The following is a 21829-nucleotide window of genomic DNA, read 5'->3' as shown; positions in this document are numbered from 1 at the left end:
AATCCAACGCAGAACACAACCAGGAGTCCAACCCACAAAACAACCAAGAATCCAACCCAGAAAACAACCAAGAATCCAACCCAGAGATTAACCAGGAATCCAACCCAGAAAACAACCAGGAATCCAACCCAGAAAACAACCAGGAATCCAACCCAGAAAACAACCAAGAATCCAACCCACAAAACAACCAGGAATCCAACCCAGAAAACAACCAAGAATCCAACCCTCAAACCAACCAGGAATCCAACGCAGAACACAACCAGGAGTCCAACCCACAAAACAACCAGGAATCCAACCCACAAAACAACCAGGAATCCAACCCAGAACACAACCAGGAATCCAACCCACAAAACAACCAGGAATCCAACCCAGAAAACAACCAGGAATCCAACCCAGAACACAACCAGGAATCCAACTCACAAAACAACCAAGAATCCAACCCACAAAACAACCAGGAATCCAACCCACAAAACAACCAGGAATCCAACCCACAAAACAACCAAGAATCCAACCCAGAACACAACCAAGAATCCAACCCCCAGAACAACCAGGAATCCAACCCAGAACACAACCAAGAATCCAACCCCCAAAACAACCAGGAATCCAACGCAGAACACAACCAAGAGTCCAATCCACAAAGCAATCCAGATCCCAACTCACAAAACAACCAAGAATCCAACCCTCAAAACAACCAGGAATCCAACCCACAAAACAACCAAGAATCCAACCCAGAAAACAACCAAGAATCCAACACTCAAGCCAACCAGGAATCCAACGCAGAACACAACCAGGAGTCCAGCCCACAAAACAACCAAGACTCTAACCCAGAAAACAACCAAGAATCCAACCCACAAAACAACCAGGAATCCAACCCAGAAAACAACCAGGAATCCAACCCACAAAACAACCAGGAATCCAACTCACAAAACAACCAGGAATCCAACCCTCAAAACAACCAGGAATCCAACCCACAAAACAACCAAGAACAAAACCTCCCATCTACCAACAACCCAAAAAGTAATCAGGAGCATATTACCCCTGGAAAAAATCAAGACATTACTAAGCAACAAAAGATGGAAAATTTCAAATCAACAAGCAACCCACCCACCCAGGGAGCAGCCAGCTGTCCAACAACCACCAATCCACCAAACCATTCCAGTAACCCACCAAACAACGCACCGTCTTCCACAGCAGTAACTAAAGTGCCATTCAATAGATGCAACCCCCGAGCCAATAGACCACGATGCAATCAGCAGCCTGACAGGGATGGTGTTGATACTCGTAAGCATCTTATAAATCACTAATTTGCCAATATATATCAAATCTTGCTAATTCAATATTTATTGGTTGTCTATATCAAATCTTGCTAATTCAATATTTATTGGTTGTCTGTAGTTCTTTCAAAAGCTGTCAAAATAATCTACCTCTCTCTCCTGGCTGTTTCCAGAATGTTGGACAGAATGGTTTGACAGATTCGACCTTCCTGGAAAAGAAGACTGGGAGATTCTTGATGCAGTGCAAAATGAAAATCCAGGGAGGATTTGCAATAATCCACTTCAAATTGAGATCCGAACTAAATCCACGCTTAGTGCAGCTGAATCTGAGGATGTGATTGCTGGGTAAGATTTTTTTTCTTCCAGTTTTTAGAATTTTTGTGGTTAGTAGTAGACTAAGATGATCAAACTGATGTATTCCAGTCAATAAATCTGTATCACTGTGTAACCTATCCCGACCTGGCCTTTTGTTGTTTCCTTTCGTAGAGATGACAAAACAATCTGTAAAAACTCTAAACAGACACTGTATCACCAGTATAGTGTTCGTTTCATGTGTCCCACTGACTTCTGCAACCAGAAAGGTAAATATGAATCCATTCAACATGTTTCCAGTATAACAATGTTCATGTTAAGTGTGACTCAAAAAGCTATGCTATTTTTCTTTTATTGTGTCCTGACAGTATGCTGGACCAAGTGGTTTGACCGAGACAATCCCAGTGGAATTGGGGACTGGGAACTCCTAAGTAACTTGAAGAAAGAAAATCCAGGAGAGATTTGTGAAAGACCACTCTACATAGATGTTCGTACCTCGGACACAAACACCCCAGTTACCTCTACCGGCCAGTCAATCTTTATGTAAGTTGACAGTTTTTAATTTTAAAACTTGCCTGTTATTGACTCATTAGTATGTTTCATTCATAGCAGGTATTTTTCAAAACTGGTACAGTATATCATACAGATGCATTTCATAAACAGGGATTGATGTGGACTAAATCCAAAAGTTCAAAATCATTTTCTCTTGCAGACCTGTAGATTCAATGTCACAACCCACAACTTAAAAGAATTTTATGCTGACCTGATGAAAGATTATAAATACCTGAGAACAACATGATGTGATGACATGAAAGAGAGGAATCAAAATAACAAAAACAACAAAAAGCAAAACAATCAGCTTTTTTTCCATGTTAATTATTGATGGCACTAGCTCAATATTTATTTCTTATAATAATCATCAATATTAAGGTCATGGTGTTCTTGTATTTACTTTAGTTTGTCTGGACACAGCACAACATAAAAGTGTTGTTCCATATATGGTAGTTAATTAGATCGTTTCACACTGCACTGTGAAAAGCCTAATATAATTTAGATTCAAGCTGCAGTTGAAATTTGGGAATAATGCTGAAGTATTTTGGATAGTCTTTTATTCTAAAGTATATTTAATATATGATAAAGTTGAACTGTTTGTACAAATGGAAGGTGACATAAACTCTGCTAGCTGTGAACAAAGAGAGCTTATAAGAGGGATATTTTTCATTCCAGACATCTAGCCTATGTCTGTGATGTGTGACTACTTATTGGTTTCAAAACGTGCCAACAACTGTAGCTGCAGCCAATGTATAGTACCAGTCAAAGGTTTGGAGACACTTTCTCATTTATTTCAATGAGAAAGTGTGTCCAAACCTTTGGCTGGTATTGTGTTATATCTGAAAATTTGGTGGAAGAGCTATTTAGACAATCTGAGAAGTACTTTGGTTGAATCATATTAACATTGACATGATATGAAGGTCTCTTAACAGGTTTTATAACTTTGAGACACATCTTGATAAACTATGTTGGAAGATAAAGTAGACTTTGCTTTTATTAACACATTATTGTTTCTAATATTAAAAATGAGCTCACAGAATGGATTTTAGGATTAACACACAAATGCACAAAATTATGTTATGTCTCATACATATTGTATCTTCAGATTATTTGTATATGGGAATTAGACAATAGTGCATAGTGGGTATATTTATATGCTTTGGTGCAGATAATTGCTACTCAGGATGTGGGTAGTATATTTTCATGACCAGTCCGAAATACTAAGCTTCTTTAAATTCTGTTTTTTAGCTTCAGTCCAACTAAAGGATTTGTTTGCCGCAACCGAGACCAGACAGGACAGCGGTGCCATGACTACGAAGTGCGCTTTGGATGCCCATGCCGCTGTAACAGTGGCTAGCCACTGACTCCATAACATCAGGAAAGAAATTATTAATGTAAGTGTAGATTCTCAGATTTAATGCATGAGAAAATGGCATATATATAATATACTATAAATATGAAGGAAAAAGTGATAGATTAACGTTTTTTTTTTCCCTTCAAAGGAAGTTTAGTTTGCTAGTTACCACTTTACAAAGCATTTAAAAATATATTATTACATTTGTGTGAATTGTCAAAGTTAATCTGGGTTAATGTATGTGTTATGAAACTATGCAACACAGTTTATGAGCTTAGCTCCTTGCTTGTAATGTATCTTTATATAGGACTCCTTTCTTTTGAATAAACTGACCAAATGCAGTCACATGTGTTTGCATGTATCTTTAATGAGTTCAAAGGTTAGGGGAAACATAAAGAGACTCTCTTCCCAGGAGAGCAGCAGGTTTGTGCATAGTCCACGAAAGCCAGTGTCGATCCTTTAGGTTATGGTCTCTAAAACCCAAAGACCAAGTCCGAAACCTTGGGGTGCTGATAAACTACCCTGGCTAGCCAGACCCTGAATAAAAAAAGAGTTAGTCTGGCTGGCCAGGCTTCTTATCGGCATGGATCTGACTTTCAGCAGTCCTATCAAATCAATCACCAAAATAGCCTTATACCAGCTTAAGAACATATCCGGAGTGAAGGGATGGAAAAGCTCATCCATATGTTCTTCTCTAGCAGACTCAACTATTGTAATGGTCTTCTGATCAGACTCCCCCTAAAGAGCATTAAACAGCTGCAGCTCATTCAGACTGCTGCAGCTCGGGTTTTGACCAGAACAAAGAGATCAGAGCACAGTGCTAAAGTCTTTACACTGGCTCCCAGTCAGCTACAGGATAGACTTTAAAGTTCTGCTACTGGTCTATAAATCACTTAATGGCTTAGGTCCAGAAATACATAACTGAAATGTTAAACCCAGTAGGGCTCTGGGGCTCTAGAACTACAGCATCTGAATATGTAAAGATATGCTCTTGTTCTCTGGTGGGTCATAAAGGGTTAAATGCAGCCTTAAACATAGAAATAAATTTCCTTGATATACACAAACTGAAAAAAAACCAGCACCTTCAGATTGAATTATACAGCAGTGTATTAGACATTATGTTTTTCCAACATAAAATAGAAGTATTCACCCAGAGGATGACTCACCTGCATAACAAATATGCCATATCTGTTTTCCTCTATATTACGTTTAAAAAAAGCAAAAACTTAATAATCACAGTGTAACAACAAGTCAAACTGACATTAAACTGAGGAATATCAATCTATCTATTTAGGAAGTACAAGTAATTGTGACCAGGTTTGGTGGTCTTTGGTGGCAGTTGATGTTTTGCTCCCCTGGTGTTCTTACCCATTCCTTTCTGGGTCCCGCTCATGTATTTAGCCATGTGCTTACTCATCTTAGCCGTCATGATGCCTGACAGGAGCTTCTATGTTGTGCAGAGGCAGCTTATCGGGCGGTAGTTGGGTGGGACATGGCCCCTTTTAGGGGTCCTTCAGGATCAGGACTATCCTGCCTTCAGTTAGCCAGTCTGGGTGAGTCCCATCCATTAGCAGCTGGTTCACTTGAGCTGCCAGCACCATGGAGTGCAGTTAGTTTCTTTAGCCAGTAGGTGTGGATCATGTCAGGGCCTGGTGCTATCCAGTCCATTTTTGTTGTTTGTAGGAATATATGAACAGATAATAGAAAACTTTTTGCTCAGAAACAGTTTTTCATAGATGTACACACCTGACATAAGACACACAGGAGATAACTGTAGATCCAGAGAATAAAGCATAACAAGAGTACCTTCTCTTCTAAGTCTTTGCACAAAAACAAATAAGCACATTCCCATAATGCCCTCTACCGACACATTTTTTAAAAAAGCGACTAGCGACAAATCTGGCGATTTTTTCTGGTGTTACTGGAGACTTTTGGAAACGCTGATGTGTCTGTACTGCACCGTTCTTACACTTCTCAATTTGCCGCATCAGCTGCAGCCGCGGGCCCCTCCCACGTCCCAAAGCCCTCACAGGCGGCCCAGTCCTCTCGCAGCAGTCCCTCCCTCCCAGCTGCAGTCACAGCAGGAAATGTTGACGCCTCTGCGTCCAAATGAATCGCGCGTGAGATCATGTATGTGCGTAATCTGTACTGATGCATGGCATAATAAAAAAAATTAAATTAAATTAAAAAAAGTAAAATGTTCTTTGTCTAAAATAAATCACTGCATTTGACTCAAACAGCCTCAGTCATTTACAGCAAGGCAAATGTATTTAGTTCTGAGAACTTATTAACTGCAGGCCGTCATGCTACATTATATGGCACAGTACAAATATTTTGAGTGTCCCTTATTCTGTCCCTTATTTCTTATAAAGAATCGCAATTGTCTCTTACTTTCCATTTCTGAAGTTGGCAAAAGCGTCCATCACATCACATTACAGCATGTGCCATGGACATTATGCAAATTACGCGATGACTTCCATTCGGCGACTTCTAGTGACTTTTAGGACAGCCAATAGCTACATTCCTTACTGACGAGTTGGCAACACTGCATTTCTGTCAAATAATACAAGAGAGCACTGTCTTTTGTTAGTGTATATTGAGAGTATATATAGAGTGTATATTGTATGTATGTAATAATAATAATAATTTGTTTAGCTCGGGTCAGCACAGTGTCTGAGTAGTTAGCACTGTTGCCTCACAGCAAGAGGGGCCTGGGTTTTCAGCCCATCGGGGCCCTTTCTGTGTGGAGTTTGCATGTTCTCCCTGTGCTTGTGTGAGTGTACTCTGGTTTCCTCCCACAATCCAAAAACATGCATGTCAGGTTGATTGGTAACTAAATGTACTCAGACTCACATAGGAGTCAGTGTGGTTGTTTTTCTCTGTATGTGGCCCTGCAATGGACTGGTGACCTGTCCAGGGTGTACCCCTGCCTTTCACCCCGAAAGAGAGCTGGGATAGGCTCCAGCAAATCCCTGTGACCCTGCTTAAGGAATTAGCAGGTATAGATAAAAGATGGATGTATATTTATTGGCTAGATTTGTGCACACAAACAAGAAATTTGACTCTAGTCCACTAAACTATGTGTAGTGGGTTAGGGTTAGTTCTATGTAGTAAAGTGCAATTTTACATAGGAGGTTAAAAAATACACTACATTCCAGTGTAGGAGCTCTATGTTAGCGCTAGTTACAACACTGAAAAGATTAAAGTAAAATTTTTGCACATTATGATTATGTACACAGTTTAGTTCAGTATTGTTTACAAACAACATAAAACTGATGAGTGCATTTTTATATTCATTTGGAATAGAAAACCATTAAATACTCCTATAGTACAGATTATGGACAGTGTAATTATTCTTGATTATGCTAACTGTGAGCTGAAAGGTGTATTCATAGTAACAGTGTAAGTAACATGGTACAGCATCCAGAGCCCTTGATCAATGCAAAAATGCATTAGAAAGTTCAGCCAAAGGAGGCTTCAGTAGTAGAAATTAGCCTTTTTAGTACAAAACTCCATTGTTACATTTTGCAGGCAGTGAAATATTTAACACTTCATTAAACAGTTAGTGACATTGTTTTTTGCTCTCCTTTTTGACACTTTTTTTTGAGTAGTCCATGCACATTAAACTAGAAGCTGCATTTTAAAGGCTTTTAAAATAAATGTTTCCATTGAATACAGGGAAACCAATGTTATAATCTGCCACCTCAGGGACATGGAGAAAAGTCAAATGAGTCATTACAATGGTGACATGGAGCCATCTGGCCAAACAAGTTCCATCAGGTTTCTACATAACAGATCAAAGAAAACATTTTGACTTCAGTAATTAAATTAATTGTCTAATTATTACCCAGTGTAATGAAATGTTCCATCATTACATTGCCGTGTAAGAGATATACTGTAGGTATGCTATGAATTTTTCAGTGGTCATGTGTAGCTAGTGTAAGATCAAGGGTGCCGATAATTGTGGCACACATGATTTCATGTAAGAGCAATTATTTGTCAAAGTTATATTTGTTTTTTGCTGAATAATTGTACTTCAATTAAAGGTTGGATTTTTCTCTTTTTTTCTGAGTTTTGGTTTTATTTTTAAAAAGAAAATGAATTTATTAGAAGCTTAAAATCCAATCTTAATCAGGGGTGCCAATAATTGTGGAGGGCACTGTATGTTTGCAGCTTATTTACACCTCAGCAAATTATGTTACATTAGTCCTTATTTAAAGTGTAAGGATGTCCAAATGGTCACTGTAATTTGATCCTCCAACACCAGAAGAATATGTTCTCCAGCTTGTTGCCAAATATCTGGTGAGCTGATTGGGTACAGTAGGTTTTTCTTCTGGAATAAAGGTCATTACATCACTGCTTTCAAGAATGGTGCCAACACATGGGACAACAATACCTGTTTGTCCTCTACCTCCATGCATGTGAATAATTAAAATAATTGTTAGTTATTATTAAGTGCTGTTACGGCCCCTGAGGTGCCGTTTGACAATCTTCTGGTAAACCCTTGAAAGTTGGCTAGTGACGTACGACGTACGTCAGTTGAGACGCGCCATTCAATCACTGCACCCGGTATATAAGGACCGGAAAAGCTTTACTCAGGCGGTGAAATGGGATTTTATGTGAACAGTTCTCCCACTTCGAAACTCTCTGACTGCGTGTGTAGCTTTACGCTTAGTTTTGTACTTACGTGTGTGTGCAAACGCCATTTGCACGTTTTGAGTACTTGTGTTAATAATCGCTGTTTATTGTAAATAATGTCTTTTGTGTTTTGTTCTGTACTTCACTTATGGTAACGTGTTTTGAGGTGATACTTTCATTGTTTGTTTGCGAAATGGTGTTGTCAGTGTTTTCTCACTATTATTGATAGAATAAATGTCACAACAGAAAATTCATTACGTGAGCCGTACCATCTACCTTCATTCTTCCACCTTCCCTTATCCTTTAACCTTATGTGAAGTCTCATTCGGGCTGGGACGTAACATAAATGGGGGCTCATCCGGGATAATTAAAATTTTCAAAAGACAATATAATAGTCAATATATGGTCCCGACCGTAATTCATGCCTGATAGAAGGTATGTCCATACTCACATAATTTCTGTTGGTAACATTTCTTCTTTAGAATTAAGGTAAAAACAAAATGGAGACTACAGGCATTGTGAAGTGTTTTATCTCTGCACCCTCACTGAAAGTACTGGAGCAATGTAGGAAAGTTGATCTGGTCGAAATTGCCCGGCATTTTTGCATTCCCTTTCCAACACAATCCCGAAAACAAGAAATCAAGCAAATTGTAATTCAACAATTAAGCACACAGGGAATACTCTTAGGTGAGGTTAGTACACATAACGTCACTGTTCATACAGAGGTGAGTAAATCAGCACCCGAAGGGGAGTTCCAGGCTGATGCAGTGATGGAAACTGGAGAAAATGAAGAAGATGGCGCAGATTTAGTGAAGGGATTAAAAACGTCACGCTGCCCCAATTTAAACCTCAAACTTCCACTTCCTCTGATTCTGGTAGTTCACGGGAGAGTGCCCGACTCAAGGTGCGTATAGCTCAACTCAAACTGGAGACGCAGAGACGGGAGAAAGAACACCAGGCTGAGCTAGACTTCCGACTGGAGGTCAAGAGGTTGGAAATAGAGGCTGAAACGGCTGTTCGAATCAGACAGCTCGAACTGGCATCACAACAGGACCCCCGGGGTAAGTCTGAAGCTGAAGTTTCACCCAGTGACATTCCCATTTCTCACAAATTTGACTTTGGCACGGCATTGAAATTAGTACCCATATTTTCAGAGAAGGATGTAGATTCTTATTTCATTGCGTTCGAACGCATTGCTACTACACTTAGTTGGCCGCTCGATACATGGCCGCTCCTACTCCAGTGCAGATTGCAGGGAAAGGCACAAGCAGCTCTTGCTTCACTTTCATTTTCGGACAGTCTGAAGTATAAAGCAGTTAAAAATGCTGTTCTTAAAGTGTACGAGTTAGTTCCAGAAGCGTATCGCCAAAAATTTAGAGGATTAAAAAGATCGAGTGCACAAACATATGTGGAGTTTGCTCGAGAGAAAAGCATTTCCTTCGATAAATGGTGTGCTGCTGTTCAAGCTAATGATGATATTTCTCTTCGAGAAATTGTATTGTTGGAAGAGTTTAAACGATGCTTGCCTGACTCGGTTGTCTCATATTTAAATGAGAAACAGACCTTATCTTTGATGGCCGCTGCAACATTGGCTGATGAATATGAGTTAACACATAAATCAAAACCTATGTTTTATTCCTCAGGAAGTAGCCGTCCTCTTCCGGTTCCTAGGTCATCACTCACTGAACGTAATCGCCCCCCTAGAGACAATTCAAGTTGTTTCTATTGTCACAAGTCTGGACATCTCATCGCGCAATGTCCGAGTCTTCAGAAAAAAGCACAAATGCAAAAATCTTCCCAGGTAAACGGAGCAGGTGTAGCGTGTGCTCATTTTTCCTCAACCTCAGGTAAATTTTCGGTTTTCCCTTTACAAGTTCCTGAACCTGATAGCTCTTTCAAACCATTCATTTACGAGGCGACTGTGTCCCTCTCTGATGAAAATACTGATCGTGTTTCAGTTAAGATGCTTCGAGACACTGGTTGTTCCACATCTATGATTCTTGCTAACTCTTTACCATTTTCAGAAAATTCGTCTTGTGGATACTATAGTGTACTGCAAGGTATTGAGATGCAGTATTCGTCCAGACCCATGCACTACGTATATCTAAACTCCTCCTTGGCCACTGGAAGGTTTCCATTTGCAATATGCCCCGCACTTCCTGTAGAGGGTGTTGCTGTACTGTTAGGAAATGATATCGCTGGAGGTAAGGTAACTCCTACCTTAGAAATACTGGACACTCCCATCCTTTCGTCTACCTCGCCTTCTCCTACATTTCCTGTCTGTGCGTTGACTCGAGCTCAAGCTCTTGAGCAGGAAACAAGGGAGGTAGACTTGGCAGACACTGTCCTGCACCCAATTATGCAAAATGATGTTTTACCTGCCGATTGTGTCAATATTCACTCGAAGAAATTAGATAAATCTGTGCCAAGACAAATAGATACTCCAACTATTTTGTCGAAATTTAAATTTCCCATGACTCGTGAAGAGTTTATCAGTGCCCAAACAGCGGATACCACTCTTCAAGTATACTTTGATGCAGTTGTTACAGACGTAAGTAAGGTAACCGAACGTATTTGTTATTACCTAGATCGTGGTCTATTAGTGCGTAGATGGTCTTCTCCAGCTTCTTCCGGTAAAGGAGATGCTGAAGGTATGCAGATAGTAGTGCCGACCAAGTGCAGAATGCAGGTGTTAAAATTAGCACAAGATGACAAATGGTCCGGACACCTAGGGATACGCAAGACATATCAGTTTATACTTAAGTATTTTTACTGGCCTCGTCTCAAAACTGACGTTGTAAATTACTGTAAAACCTGTCATGTTTGTCAGATAGCTGGTAAGCCAAATCAGGTGATTCCACCAGTACCTCTGAGTCCAATTTCCGTCACCTGCGAACCGTTTGAACGCATAGTGATTGACTGTGTGGGACCGCTACCAAAATCCAAAGGCGGATATCAGTATTTGTTAACGATAATTTGTGTTGCCACACGTTATCCCGAAGCTATCCCTCTGCGTCAGATAACAGCTCCCATTATTGTGAGAGCTCTCACTCACTTCTTTACCACATTTGGGTTACCAAAAATCATACAAACAGATCAAGGGACGAATTTCACGTCCAAATTATTCAACCAGGTACTTCGTCTATTGGATGTTACACACTCCACCTCGAGTGCTTATCATCCAGAGTCACAGGGCGTATTAGAAAGATGGCATCAGACACTAAAAGGTATGCTGACAAAATATTGTTTACAAAACCAAGGTAACTGGCATGAGGGTTTACCTTTCGTTGTTTTCGCTGCTCGTGATGCTGTCCAAGAGTCCTTAGGATTTAGCCCCAATGAGCTTGTGTTTGGACACACGGTACGCAGTCCTTTAAGAGTCTTACAGGAGAGCTTACTCACTTCTCAAAAACCTCACGAAAGCTTGTTAGACTATGTCAACCGTTTTCAGCACCGACTTCGAGAAGCTCGCACTCTGGCGCAAAAGGAATTGGTTGCTGCTCAGGTAAAAATGAAACACAGATACGACAAGAAAGCACAGCCACGGCAATTCGCCGCAGGAGATCAAGTATTGGCATTACTTCCGATTTCGGGTAGTTCCTTGTCAGCACGTTTTTCAGGGCCCTATACCATTCTAAAACGGATTAACGACACTAATTACCTCATTGAAACCCCTAAACAGCGACGCAAAAGTCGAATTTGCCATATCAACCTCCTTAAACCTTACTACTCTAGTTCTGATTTGTGTTCACATCCCGCGCCATCTGTGTTACACCTCAGCCTAACATGGTAGCATCTCTCTCTTCCCAAGTTCAGGTAGAAAGTCCTCAGCCCAGAGATATCCCATTCAGACCGCGCTTACCCAACTCTGAAGCCAAGCTTCAACTCCCTTCTAAACTCGCTCATCTAGGATTTGAACAAGCTACAGAGATATTACAGCTTGTTGATAGGTTTCCTACCTTATTTGGTGATCATCCAACCCAGACCCATGTGATTAAACATGATATTCTGTTAAAAAACCCAGCTCCGATTAAGCAACATCTGTACAGGTTAAATCCCACGAAACGGCTAATCATGAAAAAGGAAACTGATTACCTGTTAGAATTAGGTTTGGCTAAACCTAGTCAAAGTCCCTGGAGTTCTCCCTGTCTGGTTGAACTTAAACCAGACAAGTCACCTCGGTTTATTACTGACTTTCGTAAAGTTAACTCAATGACCATACCTGACTCGTATCCACTGCCACGTATGGAAGATTGTGTTGACAGTGTGGGACAGTCTAAATTTGTCACCAAATTAGATTTATTGAGAGGTTATTGGCAAGTACCTCTTACGGACCGCGCAGCTGAAATCTGTGCTTTTGTAACCCCTGACTATTTCTTACAGTATACTGTTATGCCATTCGGGTTATGCAACGCCCCCGCTACTTTTCAGCGTTTGATAGATACAGTCCTTAGAGATGTAGACAATTGCAAAGCTTATCTTGATGATCTCATCATCTATTCCAATTCATGGACACAGCACGTTCAAACTCTCACTACTGTATTTGGTAGGTTAGCTCAAGCCTCTCTTACTTTGAACTTAGCAAAATGTCAGTTTGGAGAAGGGACGGTTACTTACCTAGGTAAAACAGTAGGTCAAGGTCAAGTCAAACCAATAGACTCAAAAATTCAGGTCATCCAGAAATTTCCTATTCCGTGCACTAGGCGTGCATTGAGACAATTCCTGGGTCTAGCAGGCTACTACAGATGCTTTTGTAAAAATTTCTCGTCTGTAGTAAAACCTTTGACGAGTTTACTTAGCCCCAAGACTGTATTTAAATGGTCGAATGAATGCAACGTTGCTTTTGAACGTGTCAAGTTTTTGTTGTGTCATGCTCCAGTCCTTTCAGCTCCAGATTACCAGAAACCATTCCAGCTGGAGGTTGATGCCAGCGCTGTTGGCATTGGAGCCGTGTTGTTGCAGAAGGATGACCAAGGCCTCTGCCGTCCTATCTCCTTCTATTCGAAGAAGTTTACACAGGCACAATACAACTACTCAACGATTGAAAAAGAGACGCTCGCTCTTGTCCTCGCACTACAACATTTTGAAGTGTACCTCGGATCAAGCTCTGTTCCCATCGAAGTGTACACTGACCACAACCCATTGACTTTTCTTTCCCGTATGTACAATCACAACCAGCGATTAATGCGCTGGGCGTTGATAATCCAGGAATTCACGTTGAACATTCATCACAAGAAAGGAGCGGACAACATCATTGCTGATGCGTTGTCTCGGTCACCTATACCTTGACTTTCACTACTATTTAACCAGTGATTGAGTATGGATTTCCCCTGTTTATTTTATTTTTACAGGTGAAATTTTATGGGGGAGGGTGTTACGGCCCCTGAGGTGCCGTTTGACAATCTTCTGGTAAACCCTTGAAAGTTGGCTAGTGACGTACGACGTACGTCAGTTGAGACGCGCCATTCAATCACTGCACCCGGTATATAAGGACCGGAAAAGCTTTACTCAGGCGGTGAACTGGGATTTTATGTGAACAGTTCTCCCACTCCATGCTCCAGTACGTCACTAGCCAACCCTTGAAAGTTGGCTAGTGACGTACGACGTACGTCAGTTGAGACGCGCCATTCAATCACTGCACCCGGTATATAAGGACCGGAAAAGCTTTACTCAGGCGGTGAACTGGGATTTTATGTGAACAGTTCTCCCACTTCGAAACTCTGACTGCGTGTGTAGCTTTACGCTTAGTTTTGTACTTACGTGTGTGTGCAAACGCCATTTGCACGTTTTGAGTACTTGTGTTAATAATCGCTGTTTATTGTAAATAATGTCTTTTGTGTTTTGTTCTGTACTTCACTTGTGGTAACGTGTTTTGAGGTGTTTTCTCACTATTATTGAGAAAACACTGACAACACCATTTCGCAAACAAACAATGAAAGTATCACCTCAAAACACGTTACCATAAGTGAAGTACAGAACAAAACACAAAAGACATTATTTACAATAAACAGCGATTATTAACACAAGTACTCAAAACGTGCAAATGGCGTTTGCACACACACGTAAGTACAAAACTAAGCGTAAAGCTACACACGCAGTCAGAGAGTTTCGAAGTGGGAGAACTGTTCACATAAAATCCCAGTTCACCGCCTGAGTAAAGCTTTTCCGGTCCTTATATACCGGGTGCAGTGATTGAATGGCGCGTCTCAACTGACGTACGTCGTACGTCACTAGCCAACTTTCAAGGGTTTACCAGAAGATTGTCAAACGGCACCTCAGGGGCCGTAACACCCTCCCCCATAAAATTTCACCTGTAAAAATAAAATAAACAGGGGAAATCCATACTCAATCACTGGTTAAATAGTAGTGAAAGTCAAGGTATAGGTGACCGAGACAACGCATCAGCAATGATGTTGTCCGCTCCTTTCTTGTGATGAATGTTCAACGTGAATTCCTGGATTATCAACGCCCAGCGCATTAATCGCTGGTTGTGATTGTACATACGGGAAAGAAAAGTCAATGGGTTGTGGTCAGTGTACACTTCGATGGGAACAGAGCTTGATCCGAGGTACACTTCAAAATGTTGTAGTGCGAGGACAAGAGCGAGCGTCTCTTTTTCAATCGTTGAGTAGTTGTATTGTGCCTGTGTAAACTTCTTCGAATAGAAGGAGATAGGACGGCAGAGGCCTTGGTCATCCTTCTGCAACAACACGGCTCCAATGCCAACAGCGCTGGCATCAACCTCCAGCTGGAATGGTTTCTGGTAATCTGGAGCTGAAAGGACTGGAGCATGACACAACAAAAACTTGACACGTTCAAAAGCAACGTTGCATTCATTCGACCATTTAAATACAGTCTTGGGGCTAAGTAAACTCGTCAAAGGTTTTACTACAGACGAGAAATTTTTACAAAAGCATCTGTAGTAGCCTGCTAGACCCAGGAATTGTCTCAATGCACGCCTAGTGCACGGAATAGGAAATTTCTGGATGACCTGAATTTTTGAGTCTACTGGTTTGACTTGACCTTGACCTACTGTTTTACCTAGGTAAGTAACCGTCCCTTCTCCAAACTGACATTTTGCTAAGTTCAAAGTAAGAGAGGCTTGAGCTAACCTACCAAATACAGTAGTGAGAGTTTGAACGTGCTGTGTCCATGAATTGGAATAGATGATGAGATCATCAAGATAAGCTTTGCAATTGTCTACATCTCTAAGGACTGTATCTATCAAACGCTGAAAAGTAGCGGGGGCGTTGCATAACCCGAATGGCATAACAGTATACTGTAAGAAATAGTCAGGGGTTACAAAAGCACAGATTTCAGCTGCGCGGTCCGTAAGAGGTACTTGCCAATAACCTCTCAATAAATCTAATTTGGTGACAAATTTAGACTGTCCCACACTGTCAACACAATCTTCCATACGTGGCAGTGGATACGAGTCAGGTATGGTCATTGAGTTAACTTTACGAAAGTCAGTAATAAACCGAGGTGACTTGTCTGGTTTAAGTTCAACCAGACAGGGAGAACTCCAGGGACTTTGACTAGGTTTAGCCAAACCTAATTCTAACAGGTAATCAGTTTCCTTTTTCATGATTAGCCGTTTCGTGGGATTTAACCTGTACGGATGTTGCTTAATCGGAGTTGGGGTTTTTAACAGAATATCATGTTTAATCACATGGGTCTGGGTTGGATGATCACCAAATAAGGTGGGAAACCTATCAACAAGCTGTAATATATCTATAGCTTGTTCAAATCCTAGATGAGCGAGTTTAGAAGGGAGTTGAAGCTTGGCTTCAGAGTTGGGTAAGCGCGGTCTGAATGGGATATCTCTGGGCTGAGGACTTTCTACCTGAACTTGGGAAGAGAGAGATGCTACCATGTTAGGCTGAGGTGTAACACAGATGGCTACGGGATGTGAACACAAATCAGAACTAGAGTAGTAAGGTTTAAGGAGGTTGATATGGCAAATTCGACTTTTGCGTCGCTGTTTAGGGGTTTCAATGAGGTAATTAGTGTCGTTAATCCGTTTTAGAATGGTATAGGGCCCTGAAAAACGTGCTGACAAGGAACTACCCGAAACCGGAAGTAATGCCAATACTTGATCTCCTGCGGCGAATTGCCGTGGCTGTGCTTTCTTGTCGTATCTGTGTTTCATTTTTACCTGAGCAGCAACCAATTCCTTTTGCGCCAGAGTGCGAGCTTCTCGAAGTCGGTGCTGAAAACGGTTGACATAGTCTAACAAGCTTTCGTGAGGTTTTTGAGAAGTGAGTAAGCTCTCCTGTAAGACTCTTAAAGGACTGCGTACCGTGTGTCCAAACACAAGCTCATTGGGGCTAAATCCTAAGGACTCTTGGACAGCGTCACGAGCAGCGAAAACAACGAAAGGTAAACCCTCATGCCAGTTACCTTGGTTTTGTAAACAATATTTTGTCAGCATACCTTTTAGTGTCTGATGCCATCTTTCTAATACGCCCTGTGACTCTGGATGATAGGCACTCGAGGTGGAGTGTGTAACATCCATTAGACGAAGTACCTGGTTGAATAATTTGGACGTGAAATTCGTCCCCTGATCTGTTTGTATGATTTTTGGTAACCCAAATGTGGTAAAGAAGTGTGTGAGAGCTCTCACAATAATGGGAGCTGTTATCTGACGTAGAGGGATAGCTTCGGGATAACGTGTGGCAACACAAATTATCGTTAACAAATACTGATATCCGCCTTTGGATTTTGGTAGCGGTCCCACACAGTCAATCACTATGCGTTCAAACGGTTCGCAGGTGACGGAAATTGGACTCAGAGGTACTGGTGGAATCACCTGATTTGGCTTACCAGCTATCTGACAAACATGACAGGTTTTACAGTAATTTACAACGTCAGTTTTGAGACGAGGCCAGTAAAAATACTTAAGTATAAACTGATATGTCTTGCGTATCCCTAGGTGTCCGGACCATTTATCATCATGTGCTAATTTTAACACCTGCATTCTGCATTTGGTCGGCACTACTATCTGCATACCTTCAGCATCTCCTTTACCGGAAGAAGCTGGAGAAGACCATCTACGCACTAATAGACCACGATCTAGGTAATAACAAATACGTTCGGTTACCTTACTTACGTCTGTAACAACTGCATCAAAGTATACTTGAAGAGTGGTATCCGCTGTTTGGGCACTGATAAACTCTTCACGAGTCATGGGAAATTTAAATTTCGACAAAATAGTTGGAGTATCTATTTGTCTTGGCACAGATTTATCTAATTTCTTCGAGTGAATATTGACACAATCGGCAGGTAAAACATCATTTTGCATAATTGGGTGCAGGACAGTGTCTGCCAAGTCTACCTCCCTTGTTTTCTGCTCAAGAGCTTGAGCTCGAGTCAACGCACAGACAGGAAATGTAGGAGAAGGCGAGGTAGACGAAAGAATGGGAATGTCCAGTATTTCTAAGGTAGGAGTTACCTTACCTCCAGCGATATCATTTCCTAACAGTACAGCAACACCCTCTACAGGAAGTGCGGGGCATATTGCAAATGGAAACCTTCCAGTGGCCAAGGAGGAGTTTAGATATACGTAGTGCATGGGTCTGGACGAATACTGCATCTCAATACCTTGCAGTACACTATAGTATCCACAAGACGAATTTTCTGAAAATGGTAAAGAGTTAGCAAGAATCATAGATGTGGAACAACCAGTGTCTCGAAGCATCTTAACTGAAACACGATCAGTATTTTCATCAGAGAGGGACACAGTCGCCTCGTAAATGAATGGTTTAAAAGAGCTATCAGGTTCAGGAACTTGTAAAGGGAAAACCGAAAATTTACCTGAGGTTGAGGATAAATGAGCACACGCTACACCTGCTCCTTTTACCTGGGAAGATTTTTGCATTTGTGCTTTTTTCTGAAGACTCGGACATTGCGCGATGAGATGTCCAGACTTGTGACAATAGAAACAACTTGAATTGTCTCTAGGGGGGCGATTACGTTCAGTGAGTGATGACCTAGGAACCGGAAGAGGACGGCTACTTCCTGAGGAATAAAACATAGGTTTTGATTTATGTGTTAACTCATATTCATCAGCCAATGTTGCAGCGGCCATCAAAGACAAGGTCTGTTTCTCATTTAAATATGAGACAACCGAGTCAGGCAAGCATCGTTTAAACTCTTCCAACAATACAATTTCTCGAAGAGAAATATCATCATTAGCTTGAACAGCAGCACACCATTTATCGAAGGAAATGCTTTTCTCTCGAGCAAACTCCACATATGTTTGTGCACTCGATCTTTTTAATCCTCTAAATTTTTGGCGATACGCTTCTGGAACTAACTCGTACACTTTAAGAACAGCATTTTTAACTGCTTTATACTTCAGACTGTCCGAAAATGAAAGTGAAGCAAGAGCTGCTTGTGCCTTTCCCTGCAATCTGCACTGGAGTAGGAGCGGCCATGTATCGAGCGGCCAACTAAGTGTAGTAGCAATGCGTTCGAACGCAATGAAATAAGAATCTACATCCTTCTCTGAAAATATGGGTACTAATTTCAATGCCGTGCCAAAGTCAAATTTGTGAGAAATGGGAATGTCACTGGGTGAAACTTCAGCTTCAGACTTACCCCGGGGGTCCTGTTGTGATGCCAGTTCGAGCTGTCTGATTCGAACAGCCGTTTCAGCCTCTATTTCCAACCTCTTGACCTCCAGTCGGAAGTCTAGCTCAGCCTGGTGTTCTTTCTCCCGTCTCTGCGTCTCCAGTTTGAGTTGAGCTATACGCACCTTGAGTCGGGCACTCTCCCGTGAACTACCAGAATCAGAGGAAGTGGAAGTTTGAGGTTTAAATTGGGGCAGCGTGACGTTTTTAATCCCTTCACTAAATCTGCGCCATCTTCTTCATTTTCTCCAGTTTCCATCACTGCATCAGCCTGGAACTCCCCTTCGGGTGCTGATTTACTCACCTCTGTATGAACAGTGACGTTATGTGTACTAACCTCACCTAAGAGTATTCCCTGTGTGCTTAATTGTTGAATTACAATTTGCTTGATTTCTTGTTTTCGGGATTGTGTTGGAAAGGGAATGCAAAAATGCCGGGCAATTTCGACCAGATCAACTTTCCTACATTGCTCCAGTACTTTCAGTGAGGGTGCAGAGATAAAACACTTCACAATGCCTGTAGTCTCCATTTTGTTTTTACCTTAATTCTAAAGAAGAAATGTTACCAACAGAAATTATGTGAGTATGGACATACCTTCTATCAGGCATGAATTACGGTCGGGACCATATATTGACTATTATATTGTCTTTTGAAAATTTTAATTATCCCGGATGAGCCCCCATTTATGTTACGTCCCAGCCCGAATGAGACTTCACATAAGGTTAAAGGATAAGGGAAGGTGGAAGAATGAAGGTAGATGGTACGGCTCACGTAATGAATTTTCTGTTGTGACATTTATTCTATCAATAATAGTGAGAAAACACTGACAACACCATTTCGCAAACAAACAATGAAAGTATCACCTCAAAACACGTTACCATAAGTGAAGTACAGAACAAAACACAAAAGACATTATTTACAATAAACAGCGATTATTAACACAAGTACTCAAAACGTGCAAATGGCGTTTGCACACACACGTAAGTACAAAACTAAGCGTAAAGCTACACACGCAGTCAGAGAGTTTCGAAGTGGGAGAACTGTTCACATAAAATCCCAGTTCACCGCCTGAGTAAAGCTTTTCCGGTCCTTATATACCGGGTGCAGTGATTGAATGGCGCGTCTCAACTGACGTACGTCGTACGTCACTAGCCAACTTTCAAGGGTTTACCAGAAGATTGTCAAACGGCACCTCAGGGACATTATACTTTGGGTGGGTACTTTTTGTCATTATACTTTGGGTGGGTACTATAACAAAAAATGTAGTGTATGTGGGTGTTTACTTTTTGCTTCTAAATGGGCTTTTTCCTGATACCAGTGAGCTATTTAAGATCAGATCCATTTCTCAGTGGTACAGAGACGATCACAACATATGATCTCTTCTACTGACACCAGCAACAACAACCGCCGCATTTAACTATCGGTGAGTGTCTAGTGTTCTTCTTATTGAAAGCATCTTAATGTATCAGGAATGTATTTTTATATGACGTACTCAGACAAAACGTCTTGAGTGTAACAGTTTTTTGAGGCTATTGTTTGTTGTATAGAGTATAAAATAAAATTGTAAATTTTGGATATTAAAAACAAAATTTTGCTGTAGCTGTTCATGTCAACTGTAGATATATTGGAAAATCACTAGTTAGATATCATTTTACCTACCATACTTGAACATCAATTACTCAAAATTATATTGTATCTTATTTTCTGATTACTGTATCCTTACAGATTGAAAGATCCATCATCATTTGCAACAATGATGAAATGGGTATTGTATTTTTCTAAAAATTACAAATATAATTATTTATTGTGTTGATATTTCATAATATAAATGTTGAATAATAAGCTGGCTTAAATATGTTAAACTATACTTTTGTTTCATTTCCTACAGCAAATAGGTATTGTGGTGCTTGTGGTTCTCTTTGTTGGTAAGTTAATTTCCAGAAAAGCAGTGATCATGATAAGAAATATTACTTGCTTTGCATAAGCGTATTTGACAAACATTTGATGTACATGATTGACTAATGTGTATGATGTACAGTGGGTACGGAAAGTATTCAGACCCCTTTAAATTTTTCACTCTTTGTGTCATTGCAGCCGTTTCCCAAAATCAAAAAAGTTCATTTTATTTCTCATTAATGTACACTCAGCACCCCATCTTGACAGAAAAAAACAGAAATATAGAAATTTTTGCAAATTTATTAAAAAAGAAAAACTGAAATATCACATGGTCATAAGTATTCAGACCCTGTGCTCAGTATTGAGTAGAAGCACCCTTTTGAGCTAGTACAGCCATGAGTCTTCTTGGGAATGATGCAACAAGTTTTTCACACCTGGATTTCTTGGCTTTAATTAAAAATGTTAATCTGCTGAAAAGAGGTATTATGAAATAAGAATATTCACGAAAATGGCATTGTGAATAAATTCTTACTGTCATTGTTATAATATAGGATAAAAAAGGAATATTAAGTATTATTTAATAGGAATAAATAAATATGTAAGACACTGAAAAATACATCACAAGTGCATGAACATACTAAATGTTTTTATATTTACTTATTTGAAAATGCTTTAAGTTAATTTTAATTATTTCAAGGAAAATTTTGGAGATCTACAAATAGAGTTATTGCTATTTTTCAGAAAGCCACCAAGCACCATATGCCAAAAACAACCAAAGGAACAACAAACAACAAAACAATCAACATTCACAAAGCAACCAGTATCCTGACAAACCTCAAAACGACCAGAAATCTGAACCACAGAACAATCAAGAATCCAACTCACAAAACAACCAGCATCCTGCCAACCCTCAACACAACCAGGAATCCAACCCACAAAACAATCAAGATCCCAACTCACAAAACAACCAGCATCCTGCCAACCGTCAAAACAACCAGGAATCAAACCCTCCAAACAACCAGAAAGCCAATCCAAAAAACAACCCAGAATCCAACCCTACAAACAACCAGGAATCCAATCCACAAAACAACCAAGAATCCAACCCTCCAAACAACCAGGAATCCAATGCAGAAAACAACCAAGAATCTAACCCAGAACACAACCAGGAA

At 40.5% G+C, this 21829-nt stretch overlaps 1 protein-coding gene and 1 long non-coding RNA gene across 2 annotated transcripts; both read left to right on the top strand.

Moving 5' to 3' along the window:
* Positions 1-502: 502 nt before the first annotated feature.
* Positions 503-3819, top strand: LOC113135419 (uncharacterized). The gene is made up of 5 exons (XM_026315453.2): positions 503-1281; positions 1448-1619; positions 1761-1855; positions 1955-2129; positions 3387-3819. The coding sequence occupies exons 1-5, from the start codon at positions 1074-1076 to the stop codon at positions 3493-3495; spliced, it is 759 nt and encodes a 252-aa protein (XP_026171238.1). The 5' UTR covers positions 503-1073; the 3' UTR covers positions 3496-3819.
* A 16280-nt stretch (positions 3820-20099) lies between these two features.
* LOC113125758 (uncharacterized) lies at positions 20100-21551 on the top strand. Its single transcript, XR_003295176.1, has 4 exons — positions 20100-20187; positions 20490-20529; positions 20653-20689; positions 21402-21551. It is a non-coding gene; the product is annotated as an uncharacterized LOC113125758 (long non-coding RNA).
* The last annotated feature ends 278 nt before the right edge of the window (positions 21552-21829 follow it).

Source organism: Mastacembelus armatus, chromosome 13 (assembly GCF_900324485.2).
Source record: "Mastacembelus armatus chromosome 13, fMasArm1.2, whole genome shotgun sequence".
Lineage (NCBI taxonomy): Eukaryota > Metazoa > Chordata > Actinopteri > Synbranchiformes > Mastacembelidae > Mastacembelus > Mastacembelus armatus.
Note: the sequence above shows the minus strand (reverse complement) of the source record. Positions and strands in the feature narration are given on the sequence as shown.